Source organism: Phoenix dactylifera, chromosome 13 (assembly GCF_051530095.1).
Source record: "Phoenix dactylifera cultivar Ajwa chromosome 13, Ajwa_hap1_PhDact_Kaust_v1.1, whole genome shotgun sequence".
NCBI classification, from domain to species: Eukaryota; Viridiplantae; Streptophyta; class Magnoliopsida; order Arecales; family Arecaceae; genus Phoenix; species Phoenix dactylifera.
The window spans coordinates 8,322,186-8,345,498 of NC_143202.1; the positions used below are offsets into that span (position 1 = coordinate 8,322,186).

At 44.2% G+C, this 23,313-nt stretch overlaps 1 protein-coding gene across 2 annotated transcripts in view; it reads left to right on the plus strand.

Moving 5' to 3' along the window:
* The window catches only part of LOC103697654 (importin beta-like SAD2), a 53,179-nt gene that overhangs the window by 9,833 nt on the left and 20,033 nt on the right, over window positions 1-23,313 (plus strand). The window contains exons 11-15 of one of the 2 annotated variants that reach the window (XM_039116547.3): window positions 12,160-12,319; window positions 12,408-12,449; window positions 12,528-12,646; window positions 12,737-12,935; window positions 16,934-17,065. In XM_039116547.3, the coding sequence (XP_038972475.1) occupies window positions 12,160-12,319; window positions 12,408-12,449; window positions 12,528-12,646; window positions 12,737-12,935; window positions 16,934-17,065 (652 nt within the window). The remainder of the gene's footprint in view (window positions 1-12,159; window positions 12,320-12,407; window positions 12,450-12,527; window positions 12,647-12,736; window positions 12,936-16,933; window positions 17,066-23,313) is intronic. The other variant, XM_088709695.2, reaches the window with a different exon arrangement.

Consider the following 23,313-nt stretch of genomic DNA (forward strand, 5'->3'; position numbering starts at 1 on the left):
GTTTGCTTGGATGATTCCGCAATTTAATATGCAATGTGCACTTCAGATTGTCCTGCTTGGGTGTAGTGCACCTATGGGCCTCAGGTTTCATAATTCTGTGAATTTGCAAATATGAAGTGGATGCTTTGCTGCCTCATTTATATGGATACTTATTTGGAAAATCTGAAAATTACAGCACCTCTGGAAGTCATATATGCTTTTTTCCATCAGCTTTAGAATAATAGAGTGCATATTCGTAAACTATGCATAGTAATTTCACCTGTATTGGTTCTATTTCTTTAATTAAATAGGTGAAGAAATTTCTATTTAAATTTTCCTATTACAGTTTAATTCTTAATCTCTGGCTCTTTGCCCAGAGATTTGAATCTATCTGATGTTAGCTGTTGGATAATATTTTTCTGAGTAGAAATAAACTGCTTAGTGAACATGCATTCATGGAGCATTGAACATTTGATACTCCCTGAGAATGATGAGAATTAATTAATATCATTTGTCAAGATATGGTAGTGGTAATAGTGAAGCTCAGAGTCAGAAATGAGCACAAAAGAGGCGGCACTTGAGTAGCAGCAGTAGATCTTAAATTTGGTTATAGTCAATTATGTTTCTTGTTTATGTCTTATCTATAATGAAGGCTGGAGATGGTGATGGGGTTTCAATCTGGCTAAGGATCTGAAGATGGGAGGAAACCTATAAAATGTTGAACTTGTGGGAGAAGAAGTTACTGCATATCTGTTTTTGGGATAAAATGCATTTAGGGAGCACATGCTCAATGCAAAAAAGAATTAGTGATCAGACAATAAAAAGGAAAATATAGAAATGCTTAATAACTATATTCAAATTTCTTATTTTTTAAAATAATCATTTATTTTATAGGTTGACTGCCTGTACATCTAGTTTTAGTGGCAAACTGAAAAATTGACTCATAAACTTCATACTCAACTCTAAAACTCATTGATTTCTTTCCAGATATGGCTCATACTCCAGGTTAGTTTCATTCCCAAACTGACCTAATCTTTAGAGAAAACGTGGACCAGGTTATATATATATAAATATTATATATATATATTTTATATGTATGTACATACATATATACATACATACATACATACATACATACATATATACATACATATATACATACATACATATGTATGTACATACATATATACATACATACATATGTATGTACATACATATATACATACATACATATGTATGTACATACATATATACATACATACATATGTATGTACATACATATATACATACATACATATGTATGTACATACATATATACATACATATATCTACATATGTACATACATATGTATGTATATATATATATACATACATATGTATGTACATATGTAGATATATGTATGTATCTATGTATATATACATACATATGTATGTATGTATACATACATACATATGTATGTATGTATACATACATATGTATGTATGTATACATACATACATATGTATGTATGTATATATATGTATGTATGTATGTATGTATGTATATATATGTATGTATTACAATGCCAAAACTTCAGTGTTCCATTTTGGAACAAGTAGTTCTTCTAGAAGTGGATTATGCTTATCATCAAGTAATGCCTAAAGGAAGCTGACTGTTATATGAAATCGGATTTTACTGAGCTTTTGCAATAACATAAACAATTAAATCCTTACCCGTATAATTATGCTAATATATAGAATGTGATCACATTACTTTGTTTTCATCCACATGTAATATGAACCAAGGACCACTCAAGTTCCAGTTTTGATTTTCACCATTTGATTGATTGTGGCGGATAAACATTCAATTTCTTGCTGGCATGATATTCACTATTTGACTTGTAAATCTTGATAATGGAAGCTCAATGCTCAGTTTTGTGTGAAGGGACTAAGACACATAGGGAATTTGTTGCAAGCCCTATTGATCTTATTGCCGTTGTGGGAATTTAGTTGGAGCTTCATGGAGATCTACTAAAAGCTCAATAAATGGTCCTCCATACTTTATTAAGGCAAGTGAAAAGAAATTTAATTCAGCTACCAAGGTTGGAAGAACTGGTACCGACTTACGCTCGGTATCGTACAGTACTGTACCAAACCATGGTGTATCGAAACCACGGGGAGAGAAAGGGAGAGGGCCAGAGAGGAAGAAGAAGAGGGAGGGAGAGGGAGAGAGAACATGGAGACTCACTTAGGTTGTATCCAATGGAGGAGGTGGTGCTAGTGTTGATGCATGGAGGCACTAGTGGCGAGCATGGGGCTCGGCATTGCATCCATGCATGTGGTCTTCTCAAGCAGAGGCTGTGGACATGGAGATGTGAGAGGGGTTTCGAAAGCCACAATTGGTTGCATGGGGTGTTGGCAAGGGAGCAGTTGATGCTCAATTTGTCTCCCTCTCTCTTCCCCTCCTTCCCTCTCCCTCCCTCTCTCAAACCGTTGCTCCTCTCCTGTCCTTACCCTAAGGAGAGGGGAGGAAAGAGGGACAAGGAAGGGAGGGAGAATGAGAGAAAGAGAGATTTCGGCTCGACTAGGGTTTTGTCAAGGATGGTGGTGGTGGGTTACAATGATCAGCAACAGAGCAAAGAAAAGGAGAGGAGCAGGGGTTAGAGAGAGAGGGAACATAGGTGGTTAGCATACCTGGGATGGTTGATAGTCGTGAGGATGGCGAGGCTGAGACGGGCGAGAGTGGCTAAGGACGTGAGTGAACACGAGAGGAAAGGAAGAATGCTTGAAGCTCATAACCCTAAACCAATACCTATCTCGAATTTATAGTGCAAATTGTGCTGGTAACCAACCAGTCCAGTTCGGTATGCTCTAAACCAACCAGTTTGGCACATCCCAAACTGGCTGATTTGGCACAGTTTGGAACCATGCTAGCTACTTATTGTTGGGTATCTCTTAAAAGTCAGCAATTGAAGCCTTGGGGATCAGAACTTCTAGAACATTATGAATACGTTTTATTTTGCATTAGACTTGCAATAGTCTTCCATATTGTCTTTTGTAACCATATCTAGCTACTTTTTGGAGTATCAATATCTGGTTCTGCTTATCTATTTGTTATTATACTCTAATTTGATGCAAACATGTCATTTAACTTGAAAGAGGGACATTTTCAAGTACTTTATATATTCACCAAACTCTTTTTGGTAGGTTCTATCAAGAGTTAAACTCTTCCCAACAATGAGTTTGATTCCATCATGTGATGGTTTTACAAAGGCTGAGGACTGAGATGTTAACTTTTTTGTGAAATATTATGTTTTGATTTCTTGAGTTAGTTTTGGTGTTCAGACAAGGAGTACTTATTTTAATAGCAATACAATTTGTTAGGCATATAACACCATCCTTTTAGTTTTTTGAAGCTTTTACATTTATGGTGTCCTTCTTCATCATTTATAACTCAGGAAATGAACAATCCTATATCATAATTTATTCTCGCGAGCTCTATTTAAGATTTGCAAGAACATTGCCAATATAACTAGTGTTACACGCTATAGCATACACATCAAACAGGTTACACTAATTAAAATTAATGATACTCAAGGGTGACATAATGAACTAATTCATCACAAGTTAGTAGTTAACAAGAAAGAAAAGCTTTCCTCGAAAAAGAAAGAAAGAAAAGCTTTTAAAATTCTATATAAAAGTTGAACCATCTTAATATGATACTTATGTCAATGGAAATGATGTGCATGGCTTATTTAAGAGGAAGGAGCATATGATGGATGGTTTGTGATTCCATCAATTATGATTCTTTAGAGTAGATTTGTGTTTGACTTATAAAAGAGAAGCATTTGATGAACAATTGTGACTTGATAAATGTACTCCCTATTTTTGTTTTTGAATTTTGTTTTTCTTAGTTATTTTTTTTGCTATAATAGATGATTCATACACTTCTAGTGTGAATACATCCAAAATAAGTTAAAAGATAATGAGTCTCAGAGTGCTCTAGGTAACTCTCTCTCATCGATTCATAGGGCCCCTCTAGAGTGGTCAGCCACATATGAGGCCACCCTATCCGCAGCTTCATTGGCCTCTTTATACGCATGCTTGACCTGTAAAGCGATGTCTCCACCTACCATAGCCCAAATATTCTAGAGCAAGGGGTGGCACTCACCGGCGCCACCAGTGCCCCCAAGATCCAGCTGATCACCGTGGTGCTACGAGAGCAGATGTAGAGCTCCAGATGTCTCGAGTTGTCAAGGGCCCATCTGATGAACCTGCATGGGTGATCTCTGCTGTCTGTACTCGAGCTTGCTCCACAACGAACCTAGGTGTATAGAGCTGCTATCTCCAAAGATCTAGGCATTTTTAGGTAGCTAGATATGGTAAGCAGTGTAAGTCGTCACAGTGGCCATATACCAGGTTTGAGGGGTGGTGGCCCACTGTCTGAGCACTTGAATGAAGGAGCCTGACTGACACCGAGCATCCGATGGGATATTAACAAGCCTCCAAACCTTCCTAGCACATCTGCACTGAAATAGAGCGTGGTTCATGGTCTCATCCATCCGTGGTATGCTGTATCGTACCGAACCGGACGGTACCGAGCATACTGTACCAGCTCAGTATCGGTATCGATGGCGTACCAATACTCAGTATGCCAAATAAACCGCATATCGTACCGTACCAACACTATACTAGTATGGCACCGGTATAGGATCCGGTACTGATACAACGAACCTTGCATTTATCTGAAATTTAGGGCATTGAGGTTGGATGCTCAGTCCCCGCCAGCTCAGCACCGATCTCGTCGGAAACCGACCGAAAACCATCTTTCAGAGACAGGGCAATCCTCGAGTGAAGACCTAGCCTTCAGATCCAGGTGCAGTCCTGCCTCAGGTGTTGCTCACTTTGAAAGAGGCCATAGATGTCTCTCACTTTGACTCTGGCGATGCAGGATATACATCAAACCCTCATATTCGGACTAGCACTCTTCGGAAGTGGCATCGATCAGACTCTCTTTGCGAGGTGCTCTCCAAACAGATAGTCGATTCGGCTGGTATTCCAGCCCGCCCGCTCCAGACTGAGATCGCAAATTCGAAGTCCGTCTGCAGCCTCAATGTTGACCATGGTCGGTCATCTCATGTTAGCCAGGGCAATGGGCACATACCTGCAAATCTTCTGCCAAAGGAAGGAGCACCTCGAACCATTCTGAGCTACCCTATCCACCGTCATTGGTCCATAGCGGGCAGTCATCACCCGACTCTAAAAGCACCGTGGCTCAAGTATAAGTCTCGCCTCATGCCGAGCAATCGATGCCTCTCTCATAAAAAGAGACTGGACACCTAGCTCTCCTTCGCGAGTTGGCTGGTAAACTGTCTTCCATGCCAACAGATGTACCCCGTGACCACCGCCATAAGAGCCCTAGAGGAAATTCCAGAGAAGTCGTTCCCCTGCAATTCCAGACTAGGATCTTTATTTTGCATCATGCTGTAAACCTGATCCATACTCCTTGCCGCACGAGGCCCCAACACCTAACACTCCTACCTGGGCTGGCCCATCACCAACCCTATCTTCATCACCACTTTCCGAATCTCCCCCCAACACCGCCGTTCTGATCTTCCTCACCGCCAATTGGTGGTTGAGGGAGACGACGGCAACACCAGAGTGCGGCCGGCCAGTTGCCGGCCTGCCGCCGTCGGCCTCCTTCCCGACCACCTCCTCACCCGGCCTGGAGCTCGAGAGCCTTGCGTCCAACTCATCCAGGATGCTCTCCCGGGGTCGCACGCCAGGAGCAGCCCTAGGAGGCCTCGCTAGAGCCGAAGCCATCCTCGGAGAGGAGCTAGGGGTCGCCAGAGCGGGAGGATGCCGGGGTAGAGGCGGACTGGGGGCGGTCCCCTGCTCCCACACTCCTGGGCCTCGGTTGGGCCCAACCTTTCGTTCGGGCGCCACGGGCGCGCCTAGCTCGTCCGCACGGGCGGCTCGACCTGCACTTCCGGGCCGACCCACCTCAGCCTCGCCCAGGCCTCGCCCTGGCCAACCCGGTCGCTGGCCTCCTGGGCCTTTTATTGGACAGACCCAGGCCCACATCCACCATCAGCACTTCCGGGTCGGCCTGCACCCCGGCCGGCCCAATGCCACCTGCATTATCCGCCAAGTCAACTAGGTCAGTCAACGGGTTGAAACTTGACCCGACTCGACGACTGACTTCAGTCACTCCCAATCCCGAGTCGCCTTCCTCGCTAGCTAGCCAATCCTTCGGGGGGAGCGCCGCCGTACCACTTTTGCTGTTTTTTTGCCAACTGTCCAAGTCTAGCGGTGAGCTAGCGGAGCTCGGATGGTTGGGCGGGGATTGCGGCTTAGTGGAGGACTACTCGGGTGTTGACTTGGTCATCTTTCTTGGCTGCGGCGGCCCCTTCACTTCTCACGGCGGCTGAGTCCTCGTGGCCGCTAGCCATGGGCCGAAGATTGGCCGTCGGATCTCCTCGCCATAGCTTGAGTCCGGCTCCCCATGGTCTCCGGCGATTTCCACCACCATGGGGGCTGGGGACAACGTTCGCTCCGGCACCCCCTCCATCACTGGCATCGAAAATCTGCAAGCCGCCTCGGTATGCTGGATCTGCCTGCAGCCATAACAGAAGTCAGACACCTTCTTGTAGACGAAGAGATGTCACAACACCTTCGCCTTCCCCTTGATCTGAACGCCGGCGCGGTGGCGTTGATGGCCACCTCGACTCTGGTGAAGCTCATCACCTTCTGTTGCTCCGTATCCTGTCGACGGTCAGTGGCCGGCTCGCCACCGTTGCAATCCTAGGATCGCCTCGCTCGACCAATATTCCACCGGGAACCTAGGTAGCTGGATCCAAACCACTGCCATCTTCATGGCGTCCAGATCAGGCATGAAATGGCCCACCACCACCTACGGGCCGCCGACAAGGGCGAGGTCCCGATCAGCGGTCGTTTTGAACCGGAGAGCGAGGTGGTCGTCGGCGTGCGGCATCACTTCTACCTCAAACTCCATTTTTCCTTGGAGAGTAACGTCTTCGGCCAGCCACTCCGCCGGCACCCAGCGGCCAAGGCTGCGGATCACCACCGCCCGATCCTCCCACTCCTAAGACGCCTCGATCGGCTCCTCCACCTCCACCTTCGAGATCGGGTGTGTCGCTCAGCCCCCAGACTTTGCTCGATCACCTATCTCCTCCTTCCGCGCTGGCGGTCCCCGGCTCTCACTAGTGGCAGCTTCGCCCACCGCCTTGCTTGCCTTGCTCCTCTTTGCTTTCGCTGATCACTAGATTTCAAAGCAATCACCATAGAGCCAACTAGCCGTTACCGGCGAACTATTCCTTTCTACCAATCTCTTTTCTATCCTATCCCTATTGAAGCTCCAACTGCAGCAGGTTCTTAGTTATTGATTACATAGTGAACGGTGCATTTATTAAACGAATTGTATTTATAGAGGTGGAGTGAGATAAATTGTCTTATGACTCCACTTACAAGCATAGGAAGGACCCAGGAAAAAGCCTTTTCTATTGATTGAGTAAGAAGCAAGATAATTTCTCTCAATTATTATCTTTTCTATTCTATAATATCCTAAAAGATTTATATAAATTTGTTAATTAATCTGTATGCCTATTTATTCGTTCTCTCATCTTGATAATGAAACACTTGGGTATGGGTTTGAAGCATGGTATGCTGTACCGTACCGTACCGGACGATACCGGCATACCGTACCGGTTCAGTACTGGTACTGGTACCGGTGGCGTACCGACACTCAGTATCGTACTGTACCACACTATACTAGTGTGGCACCAGTATGGGATCCGGTACTGATACGACGAACCTTGGTTTGAAGTATACACTTATATTTGTGCTCATGCAGTACTAGAGACATCTTCAACCACCAATGAGGTTGAGCAGATCTTTCATTGTTATTTTGGTATATATTCTATTCACATTCAATTTTTGGAAAACAACTTTTGCTCAGGTACTAACTGATGTAAAATAATTTTGGGATATTTTTCACAGTTTTTTGTGAAACTGGTCTCAATAGAAAGAGGGTGTTTTAGGTGGGTCTGTTCATCAAACAAACTGAATGAGCAAAACTTTTATGTTTAGATATTAATAATGTCATATAAAAAATAAGTTTGTTGTTCATATAAGTAAGGCTTTAAAGTTGGTTTTGATACCTGTCTCAATCACCGAACAGCAGGGTATGCCCCAACATGCGCCATGCCATCACAGAGCATGAGTCATCTTGACCCCGGCAGGTCATCATGCTAGTGGTACACTCTTTATTGCATTGCCCTCACCTAACTACTGCATTGACTGTCTTGCATGCTTGTAGGCATCCTCATTAGTTACCATGTTCTTGTTGTGTATCTGTTTGTGGTACCGCTAATGGTGCTTATGTACTCCACATATTGTGCATGATAATATGCAACTTGAGCAATCTGTATGGGCATTAATATTGAAACACCAACTGCATCAAGATGCTCTGGAATTGTTTGACTGTATGTGTAGGCCTTGCTTGTGACTGATCATTGGAGATGATGGAGGAGATCCCTCTTATGATGACTAGAAGTCAAGGTGTCATGGAAAAGTTATTGCTATGACATAAGGGATGCGGATGATCCACCTTGCTATGAATATTGATCATCAGCACTAGACCATCTTATTGAGCCAACTTCCTCTGTGATAGCATCCATGTCTTGTCAATGTCCCCATCCAGAGCTTTGGTACTCCTTGTGGCTATCTATAGCTTCCCCTTTCCCTTGCCCCTACCCCTTCTTTGGTATGGCCTTACAGGAGTTGGGTGATTTCCTATCTACCTTTGACTCTGAGATTAGAATCCTTGGTATGGTGACCAAATTGATCTTATCAAGGTTCACCTTCTCGGTACCAGATCGTGTACCGATACTATACTATTATAATGTCGGTATACGATATGGTATGAGACAACAAGGTATACCGAGTGTCAGTATGGTACGCGACTACGTACTGGTTTGATACCGGTATGCGTTTGAAGCATGGTATGCTGTACCGTACCGTACCATACCGGACGATACCGGCATACCGTACCGGTTCGGTACTAGTACTGGTACCGGTGGCGTACCGACACTCAGTATCGTACTGTACCACACTATACTAGTGTGGCACCAGTATGAGATCCGGTACTGATACGACGAACCTTGGTTTGAAGTATACACTTATATTTGTGCTCATGCAGTACTAGAGACATCTTCAACCACCAATGAGGTTGAGCAGATCTTTCATTGTTATTTTGGTATATATTCTATTCACATTCAATTTTTGGAAAACAACTTTTGCTCAGGTACTAACTGATGTAAAATAATTCTATATTTTTCACAGTTTTTTGTGAAACTGGTCTCAATAGAAAGAGGTTGTTTCAGGTGGGTCTGTTCATCAAACAAACTGAATGAGCAAAACTTTTATGTTTAGATATTAATAATGCCATATAAAAAATAAGTTTGTTGTTCATATAAGTAAGGCTTTAAAGTTGGTTTTGATACCTGTCTCGATCACCGGACAGCAGGGTATGCCCCAACATGCGCCATGCCATCACAGAGCATGAGTCATCTTGGCCCTGGCAGGTCATCATGCTAGTGGTACACTCTTTATTGCATTGTCCTCACCTAACTACTGCATTGACTGTCTTGCATGCTTGTACGCATCCTCATTAGTTACCATGTTCTTGTTGTGTATCTGTTTGTGGTACCGCTAATGGTGCTTATGTACTCCACATATTGTGCATGATAATATGCAACTTGAGCAATCTGTATGGGCATTAATATTGAAACACCAACTGCATCAAGATGCTCTGGAATTGTTTGACTGTATGTGTAGGCCTTGCTTGTGACTGATCATTGGAGATGATGGAGGAGATCCCTCTTATGATGACTAGAAGTCAAGGTGTCATGGAAAAGTTATTGCTATGACATAAGGGATGCGGATGATCCACCTTGCTATGAATATTGATCATCAGCACTAGACCATCTTATTGAGCCAACTTCCTCTGTGATAGCATCCATGTCTTGTCAATGTCCCCATCCAGAGCTTTGGTACTCCTTGTGGCTATCTATAGCTTCCCCTTTCCCTTGCCCCTACCCCTCCTTTGGTATGGCCTTACAGGAGTTGGGTGATTTCCTATCTACCTTTGACTCTGAGATTGGAATCCTTGGTATGGTGACCAAATTGATCTTATCAAAGTTCACCTTCTCGGTACCAGATCGTGTACTGATACTATATTATTATAATGTCGGTATGCGATATGGTATGAGACAACAAGGTATACCGAGTGTCAGTATGGTACGAGACTGTGTACTGGTTTGATACCGGTTTGGTACAGTACGTCTAGTACGGTACCGACCGGTATGGTGAACCTTGGACCTTATAGGTAAATGGGCTTACTGACCCCTACGATTCTGCCTATGTCTTGTGCTTACACCGCCGTCACCACCAGTACTCCTACAACCTTAGCTATTGTGTTTTAATTGTTGTCGTGTCTAGATAATTTGGGCAAGCCACAAGCCAAAGCATCCAAAGCATTAATTGTTTTCTCTTTAGTACTACTACTTCGATACCTTTTTTGCTCAGCCTTATTAATTTGAGTAGCAGTACTTGCTGGTTCTGATGTTCTTAGTAGTTCCTTTGTTCACCCTGCCATCATATTTTTGATACCATGGTTGGCCTTGGTCCCATGATTGGCCCTTGCACCCTATCATGATTGATAACATGATCTGCAGAGCCCCGTAATGTGCCCCTGCTGTTCATTTGAATCCTTAACGGACCAGTCATCATCTTGATTACATCTTCCCACTCGTCTCCTTGCCCTTGGCCTGAGTCAGCCATTAGGATTCCTATGTTCCTCTCAGATAGACATCTTGAACCCTGACCTGCCCTGTGGTAAAGTGGTAAGGTGCAGGAGGAACATTGGGCTTGTGTAGCTCTCTGTCCTTTTGGTTTTGTTAATCCTCAAGTTAGCTGATCATAGGTTCTTCTTATCATGTATGGTCTCTGTGCTGAGAGGATCAACACACATCTCTGCTTTTGTGCTGGCTAGTGCACCTAGCATTAAATGCATGACATAGTGCATGTACAACTTTTCACACCGGCAATGTGTGAGGTGATTTCTCACTTTTGAATGGATAAGTAGCAATGTGCTTTAGTTTCTCTCACACCCATTGAATGAAATGGTTTGCGAGCAGATGTCAAATGCAGTCATTTAGTTTTGGTACATTTCTAGCATACAATATCTCCCAATCATCTGCAAGCCAAAAGTATTCATGTAAGCCCATTTGAAGGCATTCTGCCAGTAAGTAGTAGTGCATGAATTGAGTTCAGTAAATATGTATTTTGCAGTGAATCACACTGCGCTCAAGCTCATCTTTCCCAACAAATGCATTGGCTTCTCCAAAGCTATGTATTACTGGCTAAATATTTCTCCATTTGTTCAAATCCATTCATGTTAGGATGATGTTTGAGACTTGGACTTAATTATACTGATAGTCAGGCTTCCTAGAACACAGTATTACCCCTCTAAGAGCAATATATGCCTCTTTTCTGAATCATGAAGCCTATTCACCACTGCCTTTAAATCCAATTGGAGATGATCTCTATCAGCCATGCAGTTCATGTATTGATAGGCTGGGTAGAAATAATAATCTGTAAGAGATTGATCATAGTGATGTCTAGTAAATTATGTTACTAGAATGCATTAAGTAGGAACTGACAAAATAAATGCATGTGAGTTGTCATTACCTGCTAAGTGCATATTCCTGCCCATCTGCATTTCTAGCTCTCATCAATAAAAACTAAAGTATGTGTGATAATTGTGGGGTTCATTTGCTTTTCCTTATATAAATGTGTGTGCATGCCTTGAGATATGTTAAGTTGTTACCGTTGTAAGTTTCTCAACATCCAATATTTAAATAAATTGGATGAATCAAAGTGTTTGTTGACTTTTGGAAGCAAAATCTTGTTTGCATTTATTCTTGGATGATATCATTACCTTTTTTTTTATCCCATGTCTAGAACTGGATTTATGAGAGTCAATTTTGTTGATTGTTTTTATCTATTTCATTTTAAATCCACTTTTAGGTCTATATGTTAAAGGCTGAATTATTATTTTTTTTCTTTACAAATTTACTTGTTTTTATTAATTGCTTCATCTGTATGATGGACTATCAGGCAGCATGGGTTGCAGGGCAGTATGCTCATATCAACTTTCAAGACCAAAACAATTTTCGCAGAGCTTTACACTCTGTTGTCTCAGGATTGCATGATCCAGAGCTTCCTGTGCGTGTTGATTCAGTCTTTGCATTGCGCTCTTTCGTTGAAGCATGCAAAGGCATGTTTTCTTGGCCTCATTCAACTCTTTGTACTTCCTTTTTATTTTTATTCTCTTGAATTCTATGAGAGTGCTGTTTCTGATACAGATCTAAATGAGATCCGTCCAATTCTTCCTCAATTGCTCGATGGTATGTATTTTTTTATAATTCTATAAATATCTCCATCTGAAGGAACATTATTTAATGGATTCTTAATTTCACTTGCAGAGTTTTTCAAACTCATGAATGAAGTTGAAAATGAGGACCTTGTCTTCACTCTTGAGACTGTTGTGGACAAATTTGGTGAAGAGATGGCTCCGTATGCTATTGGCTTATGCCAGAATCTGGTAATTTACTTGCATGTCTAACAACGCTCTATATATTCATGCGCTGCAATGCAGTTCCTTATCATATATATGATGAAAATTTTTGCCTAGGCTGCTGCATTCTGGAGGTGCATGGATACCTCTGAAGCAGATGATGAGGCTGATGATTCAGGTGCTCTGGCAGCTGTTGGTTGTTTGCGTGCCATAAGCACAATTCTTGAGTCTGTGAGCAGGCTTCCCCATCTTTTTGTCCAAATTGAGCCTATATTATTACCTATAATGCGGAGAATGTTGACTACAGATGGTCAAGGTACAACTTCTACTTTTAGGATCCATATAACAGATGAAACTGATCAAATATATGCAATGAATATAAGTTGTTTATATGCGTGGTATCATTATTATCAATCTGAACAGAAAATTCTTGCATTGTGACATATACCTTTGTCCAAAATGACATGAAGTTTGGCCTCACCTCTTAAGACATTTTTCTGTCATATGTTTGTCTAAATTTTTATCCAGCAATGGTATTATGCTGCTTTCTTCTGATGTTCTTGGAACCTATCAAAAGCAGACATCTATTTTCATGGTCGCAAAACTATCATCTAATCTAGTTAGTCTTTTGTAAAAATGGATTAGAACCAAGGTCCGAACCGGTCGGTTCATATCGTACCGGTACTGGCCCTAACCACGGTTCAGCTGTGAAAAATGGTTTTGGCTTTATAGGGGCTGAAATTGGCCAATTTTCGCTGTTTACTGGTGCGAACCGGGCTGGTTCGCACCAGCTCAAGCGCAGCTTTGTTGGAGGGCGGCTCTCAGCCCCAAGTCGCCACACCAAGCTTAGCTCCTTTGCTCCTTGCGGATGCCTTAGAATTGTAGGGAGATGGGCCGGACGGGTAATGCCGGGTGCTATGCACTCCTTAGGATGGTCACAGATACAAGTCAAGGGGGCGAGCCTACTGCTGCAGCTTGGCCCGACCCTTAGCTTGTTGGAAGTGATGGACGCACTCCTTTGGATGGCCGTGGGAATCAAGACAAGGGGCGGGTCTACTGGTTACAGCTTGGCCCGACCCTTGGCTTGAAGAGAAACAATCACTCACAAGAAGACATGTAGAGGAAAGCTTAAGGATTGATTCTATTCCCAAAATGAAGCTACAAGCAAAATATCTAGAGGAAACTATGATGGGTTTCTCCTAGCCCAAGTCTTGGACAACCTCAAGATCGAATACAATAGAGACTAAGTCCCTCCCAAGCCTTCAAGGCCGAAAATACAACATACAAGATAGGATAAGATAGGATGCAAAAGATGCCCCTTTGGGTCCTATTTATAGCTTCCCATGTGTGCCTCCAAAGGGCCAAAGCGTGGCCACCCTTAGCATGAAGAGGGATGGCTGCCTTAGTCATCAAATCCATGTAGAGGCCGGCTGCAGCCAACCTAGGGCAGGACGTGCGCCCCGGGCGGCCGGGGCGCGTGTCTCGGGCGGACGGGGCGTGCGGCCTGGGCGCGTGTCTCGGGTGGATAGGGCACGCGGCTTGGGCCCCGTGTGCGGATAGGGCGTGCGGCTTCGGGGCCGCGCATAGTCAGGGCGACGTGCGCGCAGTCGGGCACCGTACGGGCGCGGGCGGGCGCCACGCAGGCCGTACGGGCGCGGGCGGGCGCTGTGTGCGCAGGCGGGCGCGTGTCGGACGCACGCAGGACTTTGGTGAGGTTCGTTGGGCCGAACCTCGCTCGAGTGTGCTGGGTCGCACGCGGCGGGCGTGCACGGGCTGGTGGCTGCGCGCGGGCGGGCGCGCGAGCATACTGGCGGGCTGGTTGGCGTGCGGCACTGTAGCAGGCGAGGTTGGGCAGGCCGAACCTCGCCTGGCGCACTGTAGCTGGCGAAGTTCTTTGGCCTGAACCTCGTCAGGCCTGTCTCTTCTTCTGGGCGCGCCTGGCACTGTAGCTGGCGAGGTTCTTCTCGCAGAACCTCGCCCAAAGCACTGTAGCTTGCGAGGTTGGCCTGGCCAAGCCAGGCTCTGCAGTGGCCGTGGGTGCGTGCTGTCTTGGTGTGCGTTCGCCGTGGGTGCCTGGCATAGATGTCAAACATGTGGGGCCACGGTCTTGCTGATGATGTGCCCTCTCTAGGCCAACCTTGCCATGGCAACTTCCACCCATGTCAAGTATGCGGGGCCATGGTCTTGCCTTTGATGCTCCTCTTGGTTGCTCTTGCCTTGGCCAAGGCTCGGCCAAGGTGATGCGGGTGTGCGTGGGTGTGCCGAGGCTAAGTACGGGCATCGTTGGGGCCGCTTCTCTTCATAGCCTCCTAGGTCATGGAGGGCTTTCCTCCATGCTAGGCGTCCTCCATTGGCCTCCTCATGCCCGAAAGTAATGGGATGATGGTGCGGCGGGCTCGGGTCCTAAATAGGGGTCCTCGCACGCCCGCACGGGCACGAGCTGGGAATCGTGCTTGCGCGTAGTTCTCCGAGAGCGGTTCCCCGAGCTGGGAACCGCGCCCGCGCGGGGTCTTTCGAGCTAGGAACCACGCCCGCACGGGGTTCCATGCGCGGTTCCCTGCATTGGGAACTTTGCCCACATCGGGCAGCGCGCCCTCGTGTGAGCGGGGAATTGCGCGCTATTCCCTGCGTAGGGAACCGTGCCCGCGGCCGATTCCCCAATAGGGAATCGCACCCACGAGGGGCAGTGCACCTGTGCGCGGTTCGCACCGCAGGGCAGTGCACCCATACGGGGTAGCTCGCGTGGGGCATTTAATGCCCCAGAGTGGCATTTAATGCATCCGCGCATGAGCGTTGTTTTTTTTTTTCAAGTCCACGGATTCGCTGTTGGCCGGTTCGGTACCGATACCGGTGCCCACCGGTACGTCGGTACCACGAACCTTGATTAGAACCAAAAAGGAAATTTGTTTTTTCATTAATCTTCTTCCGTCTTCTTGGCAATGGATTTAACTTTACATATATGGGTCACAATGTGAAACCTAATCTACGTATATTAGTCAGCTTAAAATTTTCATCACAATCTGAACCATAAATTGACAAACCTGTCTGGTGCTGCTAACAATTTGTTTCATCATCATTGTTACTTGTTCACGTGACACGGGTGCCAAGTGTCTGAGTGTTCTCATGTGTCAAAAATGGTAGTTTCCAAATTCCTAGGCATGGGAACATGATATGAATATGCATATATACATGCATATAATATATATGCATATTTAAGTATGCAGTCCTTGTTTTGATGCTTATCCAAAAATGAAAAATTGAAAAGAGAAAGATGAGAGATATATGCTATTAAAGAAACAAAGTAATAGAGAAGCCATAAGTTTGTAAGTTGTTTAAGTTATTCCATAGATACATCGAAGATTACATAAGATGTGTTTAAGGTACTTGAGTTAATAAATAACTATGGAAACTTTTTTGTTGAACACATAGTGAGACTGCATTTATAGTTCGTGACAAAAGGTTGAGGAGCCTCATACTCTAGTACATCTATTCCGGAAGAAAGAGACCGAAAGTAGAGCTTCTGTTAATCGAGTCAAAGCCATTGGGACCTAGCTCGGATGAGTAATTCGAATTTAATCTGGTTCTGGTGATTGCGTCTAGTAATCCTTTATTTAGTTGGTGGGACTCACACCAAGTGTCAGCACTTCTTGCCGAAGTCAGCTTCTGCAATCTGGATAAGTTTTAACAAGAATAGCTAACCAGCCTTAAGCTATATATTTTGTGTGTGTTATGGCTTTTAAATCATACTGATTTCGATTAGATTGTTCATTCTTTTGATGATAGGCTGCTAACTTGACGCCAATCCTCCACCTTTTCTATAATTGCTCATGACCAGCATTATTGGTCTTTGAGCTTGGAGTCGTGTGTTGATTTATATAATAGAAGATATGTCTATATGTGCTTGAGTAATAAATCTCCCTTCTTTTAGCTTTTTATTTTAAATGTTACCTGTTTGTTGTGCATATATTTTTTAGTAATATTTGTTAAATAGTAAATAGTAGCCTTTGTTGTTTTCTTAATGGTTGATTATCTAGTTTAGTTGCAAGTAGTGAATTTTTTGTCAATCTTATCAAGTCTGAGGATATTATTTGGTAATGATCTCTGATATTTTTGTTTTTTTGTATATGTTAATGTCACTTTATCTGATATATAAGATTCACTTAAGATTTTCCAATAGGTGCTCTTTTGGAAAGCTTGTGTCTTCCTTAGGAACCTATTGTCTCTTGTTATCTTGTTACAACTCTTCCTGAAAGTCCGCGGCATTTTTCTGAATTGAACTTATGTTTCTCTTGTTACTCTCTTTACGATTGGCAGATGTTTTTGAAGAAGTTTTGGAAATTGTCTCCTATATGACATTTGTCTCCCCAACAATTTCATTGGAGATGTGGAGTCTTTGGCCTTTGATAATGGAAGCTCTTAATGATTGGGCTATTGATTACTTTGAAAGTAAGTCTGTACTTATGTCCGTTGATTATATTTCTCAAGATTCTATACTCAATTTTGACAAAGTTGTTTGTCTCTTCAATGGAGTAAAGGGCTTTGATTAGTATGTCAGGCTTTGTATTACAATTTCTGTGTGCTGTTGTTGGCATCTTATTTTATGTTCCATATATGCTCTGCATATTTTTGAACATACAACGTGTTAACTTTTTTGCAATGAAAATATACTTAATTATTTTCTTTTATGCTGGTTATGCCGAATTTTTCTTAAGCTTTTTTTTCTTTCAATTTTTTGGTTTGTAGTTTACAAATGCATAGAAAAATATAACTTCTTAAGTAGAAATTTCATGATGTTTTCTAATTGATTTTTTTGATCTACTGGAATATTTTCATTCTGGTTGGGATGAGTTGAGTAAAAGATGCATGCTATCTATTAGGATGTATAACTAGTGAATTTTAATAAAAAATAATTTTGGTTCATGTATGTGATATTAAAAAATTATTAGAATGCCATTAGAATGCATGTTTATTTTTTTTCTGTGCACGATATAGAATCTGATGTAATTGAAGTTAGTTCATTATGAAGCACATGTAGGTCTGTCACTGTTTCAAACTTTTAGCTGAAACCTGGTGCACTTGACCTGTCTCTTCTCAAACATGAGGTGATTGCATTGATATGAATGCAAGATGTGCTTTTGCCAGGTTGCTTCTCTGAAGTTTCTTGCAATAGGTACACATGCCCTTCACTATTTCTGAATCTTGAGTTGGGTTATATGTTGTCTTTCTCAGCTTGATGGAACTGTGCTTTTGCAGACTGAAAAACTAACAAAAGTTCAGCCATATTCCCCAATCCTAGAATACAGTATGCTTGTCTTCAGCTAAAAAAGTACAAGTTTATCAAATCGGAATTTATAAAAAAATTGAACATGTATCAACTTAGAACTTGGTCCTGGATATAGATCAACAGATTACAGGTAATGTATGTAATGACCAAAATCTGCAATGCATATTGTGCACAATAAGGAAGATTATTCTATTTATGGTGAAAAAGAATTAAGACTTTTCGCAACCTAAAAATAGTAGGTTCTGTTCTCCCATTGAGGAGGTTGTATCTGTTTCCTGCAATGGATGCCTGGGTGCAGCTTGTTTTTCGAGTGTTGTGTCTGGAGGATATGTCAACTTGTATCAACAAAGCCTCAGTGAAACCAGTCTCTGATGTGATTATAGGGAAGTGAAACTTGTGGACTTTTTAGATAAATGAGGCTATCTGCCCAGATAAGTAAGTTGGATTTGTCTTGGGTATTATGCGGCGAATTAAGCAAGGAATAAACATATTTGAGGTTTTGAGGGCTTAGGAGTGGGAAGGAAGTTTCTAGGTTTGAGATTTTGGGCTTAGAACAAGGAATATTAATGGCTAGGATTTTTAACAGAAGACTCAAAACTAAGTAGTTACTGGAAGCAGGTCTGGTGCAGGTATCGGGAATCAGATCTCTTAAAAATATAAGAAGAAAGGCTGCAGGGATGAGTTTCCAAGGAGATGTGTGTTGCCCAGATAGACAACCCAAGAGGGGGGGTGAATTGGGTTTTAAAATAATTTAGCTATTTAAAACGTTGTGAATGACTAATTAAAACTATTGCAAGTTGTTTAATTAATTGCTATGTGCTGTGAGTGATATGAGAGGAAGAAGAAGAGAGACAATCAATCACAAACACCAAGTTTTATAGTGGTTCGGAGCTAACCCTTGCTCCTACGTCCACTCCCCAAGTCTCACTTGGGAATTCACTATAACCCCCTTGGATTACAGCCGGTTGTTTTCCAAGCTCACAACCAAACTTGTTGTTTTACGAGCTCACAACGAACTCGGTCGGTTTTCCCAGGCTCACCGACTAGAACCACCCCGATTGTTTTTCCGGGATCACAATCGAACCCTTACACACGTTGGTTTTACACTCGGCTCACCAACCTACCTCAATACCCTTGATTCAATCCCCCGATTGAACCAAGCAGATACAAGTTGTAAATAAAATAGACAAACAGAAAACTAAGCTTCTCAAAAGCAGATGGAAAACAATATAATCTGAAAAGAGTTTAGAAGCCCTCAAACGCTTTTAAGTTGGAGAAGAGGAATGGCTTCTTAAACTTCGGGTCTCCTCTTGAATGTGTAATCGACTTGAATGCAGGAGGAGGATTCTTTAATTGCTGGGAAGATGTAGGTGGATGCAGTTAATGCAGCTCTTCCCTCTTTTTTCGTTGAAGAACAGGTTGCAGAGATTGAATGCTTGAATACTTGGAGTGGAATGGTTGTTCTCTACTTTGCTACAGTCTTCTGTGGCTATTTAAACCAACCCCCACGGAAACTAGCCGTTAGACACCTTTTTCTGCCCGTTCTGCACACTCTGCACAGCCTGACAATGTGTCCGTTGGTGGGTTGGAGTCGATTCGCGCGATCAGGAGTCGACTCGTCTGTAGCGGGAGTCGACTCATACTTTTCCGGAGTCGACTCGGCAACTGTTCCAGATTTGAATTAAAGTTGCCTTCGCGACTGGGAGTCGACTCGTCTTGACCCAGAGTCGACTCGCCAACTTCTGGAGCTGACTTGGCTTTCTCGGAGTCGGCTCATCCCATGGAGTCCGTGGATTTATTTTTGAATTTGGTCCACTCGAGTCGACTCGTCAATCCTGGGAGTCGACTCGGCGCTCAGAGCCCGAACTCCCTATCTTCTGTCTTTTTGGCTCGTCCAGTCTTGGAGTCGACTCGAACTTCCTCGGAGTCGACTCGGCTCTCAGTTTCCGAAACTTGGTCTTCTGCCTTTTTGATGTGAAGCTGCCTTGGAGTCGACTCTAGCTGTCTGGAAGTCGACTCGAATCTCAGAGGCAGTAACTTGGTCTTCTGTCTTCTTTGTGGTCGTGGAGTCTCGGAGTCGACTCGCGTATTGCGGGAGTCGACTCGAATCTCAGAGTCCGAAAAATGCTTTCTGTCTTTTTCCTTGTGTTCCTCTGAGAGTCGACTCTCACTTTCTTTGGAGTCGACTTGCCAACCATCGGAGTCGACTCGCGTTCTACTGGAGTCGACTCGAATCTCAGACCCGAAAACTGCTCTCTGACTTTTCTGCCTGTGACTCCTTGGAGTCGACTCATACTTCTCCGGAGTCGACTCGGTAAACATTGGAGTCGACTCGCGCACTTCGGGAGTCGACTCGCTGACAGGTTTTGAATTGAAGCTTTCTGTTCGTCTGTCTGTTCTCAGTCGGAGTCGACTCGTACCGATCCGGAGTCGACTCGAGCCCGTGCCAGTGAACTTGATACGCTTGGAGTCGACTCGTAATACTCTGGAGTCGACTCGAGTCTCAGACTTTGGTTCAAGCTGACTTCTTAACTTATCCAAAATACTATGAACCAAGTCTAGAGACACTTAGAGAAGATTTTCACTGAAAACACTTAATTGAATTCATTAGTAAACAAGAAATATACTCAAATGCTTTGAGCTCATCAAAATCAAATAGGGTTTTAATCAATCACTCCACAATCTCTCCCTTTTTGATGATGACAAAACATTGAGTATATGTAAAGTGAATTGCACAATAAACAATGAAATAAAATCCATAAATGAATTCAAATGTCTGGTAATTCAATTTATCCAAGCTTGAAAGGAGTGAAACAGTAAATTTCGGAGTTAAAGCTCCCCCTTTCATTTGGAATTATATAAGCCTTTATATTATGCAATCAATTGTTTGGCTTATATATCTTTAATGATTTAGCTTTGTTAAAATTTCAGATTCTCCCCCTCAACATATGCATTCTACTTTGTTTTGATTCTTTGAATTTCCTTTTAATGCTTTGAAGTTTTTGAACTGAAATTTTGGTTTTTAGAGGGAAAATCTGTCAATTTGTTCTTGAGTAGGATTCAGCTAATCTCCGAATATCCCTTGAATAGATTCTGGAGATTACTCCATTAGGAGCCCCAAAAGAGAGATAATGAGCCTCGAGGTACCGAATCCACTTAGAACAAATTTGTGTGTTTTAAGAGTTTATCTTTTTATTGATTTCCATTGATTCCTTTTACATATTTTATGCATATTTCTTCCCCTTTTACATATTTTATACATATTTCTCCCCCTTTTTGTCATCATATCAAAAAGGAGGTAATCAGAACACACAATCAAACATAGATCAAAAGGCACAGTATTGAAGAAAAATGCGGCTACTCATTGTATTAATTTGTATGTAAGTACATTTCAGAATACAATAAGTAAAGCAAAACAATACATGTCAAAACAAAACACAAAAAGTAGCTATGGTCTCCTCGAGGATGTATCTCCTCCTCTTGAGGATGTGGCTCCTCCTCTCGAGGATGTGTCTCCTCGAGGCATGCGCTCCACGAGTGATTGGACCGCATTGGTGACGTTCTCGAGCTGGCGAATGATGGCCTGGATGGCCCTGCTCTGTGTCGTATCCAGCTCGAGCACCGACTTCTGCAGTCCGTCCAGCTTGTCGATGAGCACATTCGACAAGCGCTCGGCCCCCGCGGTAGTGGTGGACATGTCACGGCCGATGTCATCCCGCATCTGTCGAGTGGTGCTCGTGACCTCACCCATGCTATGGAACTGGGCCTGCATCAAGGTCCTCATGTTGTATATCTCTTGCCGCACCTCAGCCGTCATGTCAGTCACGGCTGTCAGGGAAGGAACAAACGCGGAAGATGTGGGCGCAGTAGAGGGAGTAGGCATCGAACCTCGGAGCTCCCGAAGCAACTCATCCCTCAGATCTCGGACTATCTCCTGCCGCAGCTCCCGGAGCTGCTCAGGATCAATGCGGACCTCCATGGGTGGTGGAGCCGAGGAGGAGGGTCCGGCGGAAGTGGTAGGAGCAGAAGTGGGTGGAAAGTCTGGTACGTCAGGAAAGTCAGAATCGGGCTCAGGACTGGGAGAAGGTCTGGTGGTCTGTGTGGTGATGGATGACTTCCTAACCCAAATCCCCTCTCTCTTCCGAAACCCCATCCTGTGTAGGGTCCCTGCACGCATGCGATCAGTCCATCGCAATACGCGAAAGGGTTCCCCCTCAGGGATAGGAATCTCGTACTCCCTAAATAATAATGTGAAGACCATGCCGTAGGGTAGAGTGAGCCTAGGTCTGTCTAGTGGCTCACACATGTATCGATATATGAGTTTGGGGAAGTTGATTGGGGTGTCATGAAGCATATAGAACATGAGAGCTAGGTCTCTCTCAGATACAAAGTCAAATCTTCCGGTCTTAGGGAAGATGGACCTAGACAATATACTCAAGAGGATCCGCATCTCAATCGGTAGTGAGCTAGCGGATACCTCGTCTATGGGTGACTGGGGTGGATGCCCTAGAATGGCCGTAAGGGCCTCAACCCTGTCCTCAGGGTGTGTGGGAGCCACCCCTACTAGTGGAAGGTGGAGGATGTGGGCAATAAGATCCTCCGTAACGAACAGAGGGACACCGGCTACTGTGCCCTCGATACCCCCATCTCCCCGATGGACGGTACCGTAGAACTCTCTAATGAGCCCTGGATATGTGGGGAGATCTAAGGTGAGGAAGTACTCTAAGCCCTGGGCCCTGAGTCTATCACCTATAGTGAACCCTTCCCGGAAGAGATAGTCGAAGTCGACATATCTCCCGGTGGTGACGGCCTTCCCGGCTAATGGCCTCGCGGGAACCGCCCTAGGCGGGGAACGAGCCGGAGGTTGTGGCCTCGCGGGATCGTGCCGAGCCTTGGAGCGCCGCTCGGGACCGGCCTCGGGTCGGGACCTCTTCCGGACTACGGTCTTACGCGGCATAATGACCTAAAATGAGAGGAAAACCTAATGAACGGTGAAGAACCGACGGGAAAGTCTTGGGGACGACCGGGGACGACCTAGAAAGGGAGGAAAACCCTAGGGGACGGTGAAGGGTCGACGGAAAAAGCCTTGGGGACGACCTAGGAGTCGGCTCTAGGGCTTGTGAACAGTGGCGGCTTGAGAAAGAAGTGTTTTCGAAACGACAAAGTTAGGGTTAAAAAGTCGGATCCCGACTGCGAGTCGACTCCACTGAGTCGCGAGTCGACTCGACCTCGAGTCGACTCCAGAATATGCGCGAGTCGACTCTCCTTATGCGCCTGTAGACCTCGAGTCGACTCCCGACTATATGTGAGTCGACTCCCCCTCAGCTGCCATCTCTGCGAGTCGACTCCCGCAAATGCGCGAGTCGACTCTCCCTCAGGAGCCGACTCTGAAACTTACTCGAGTCGTCTC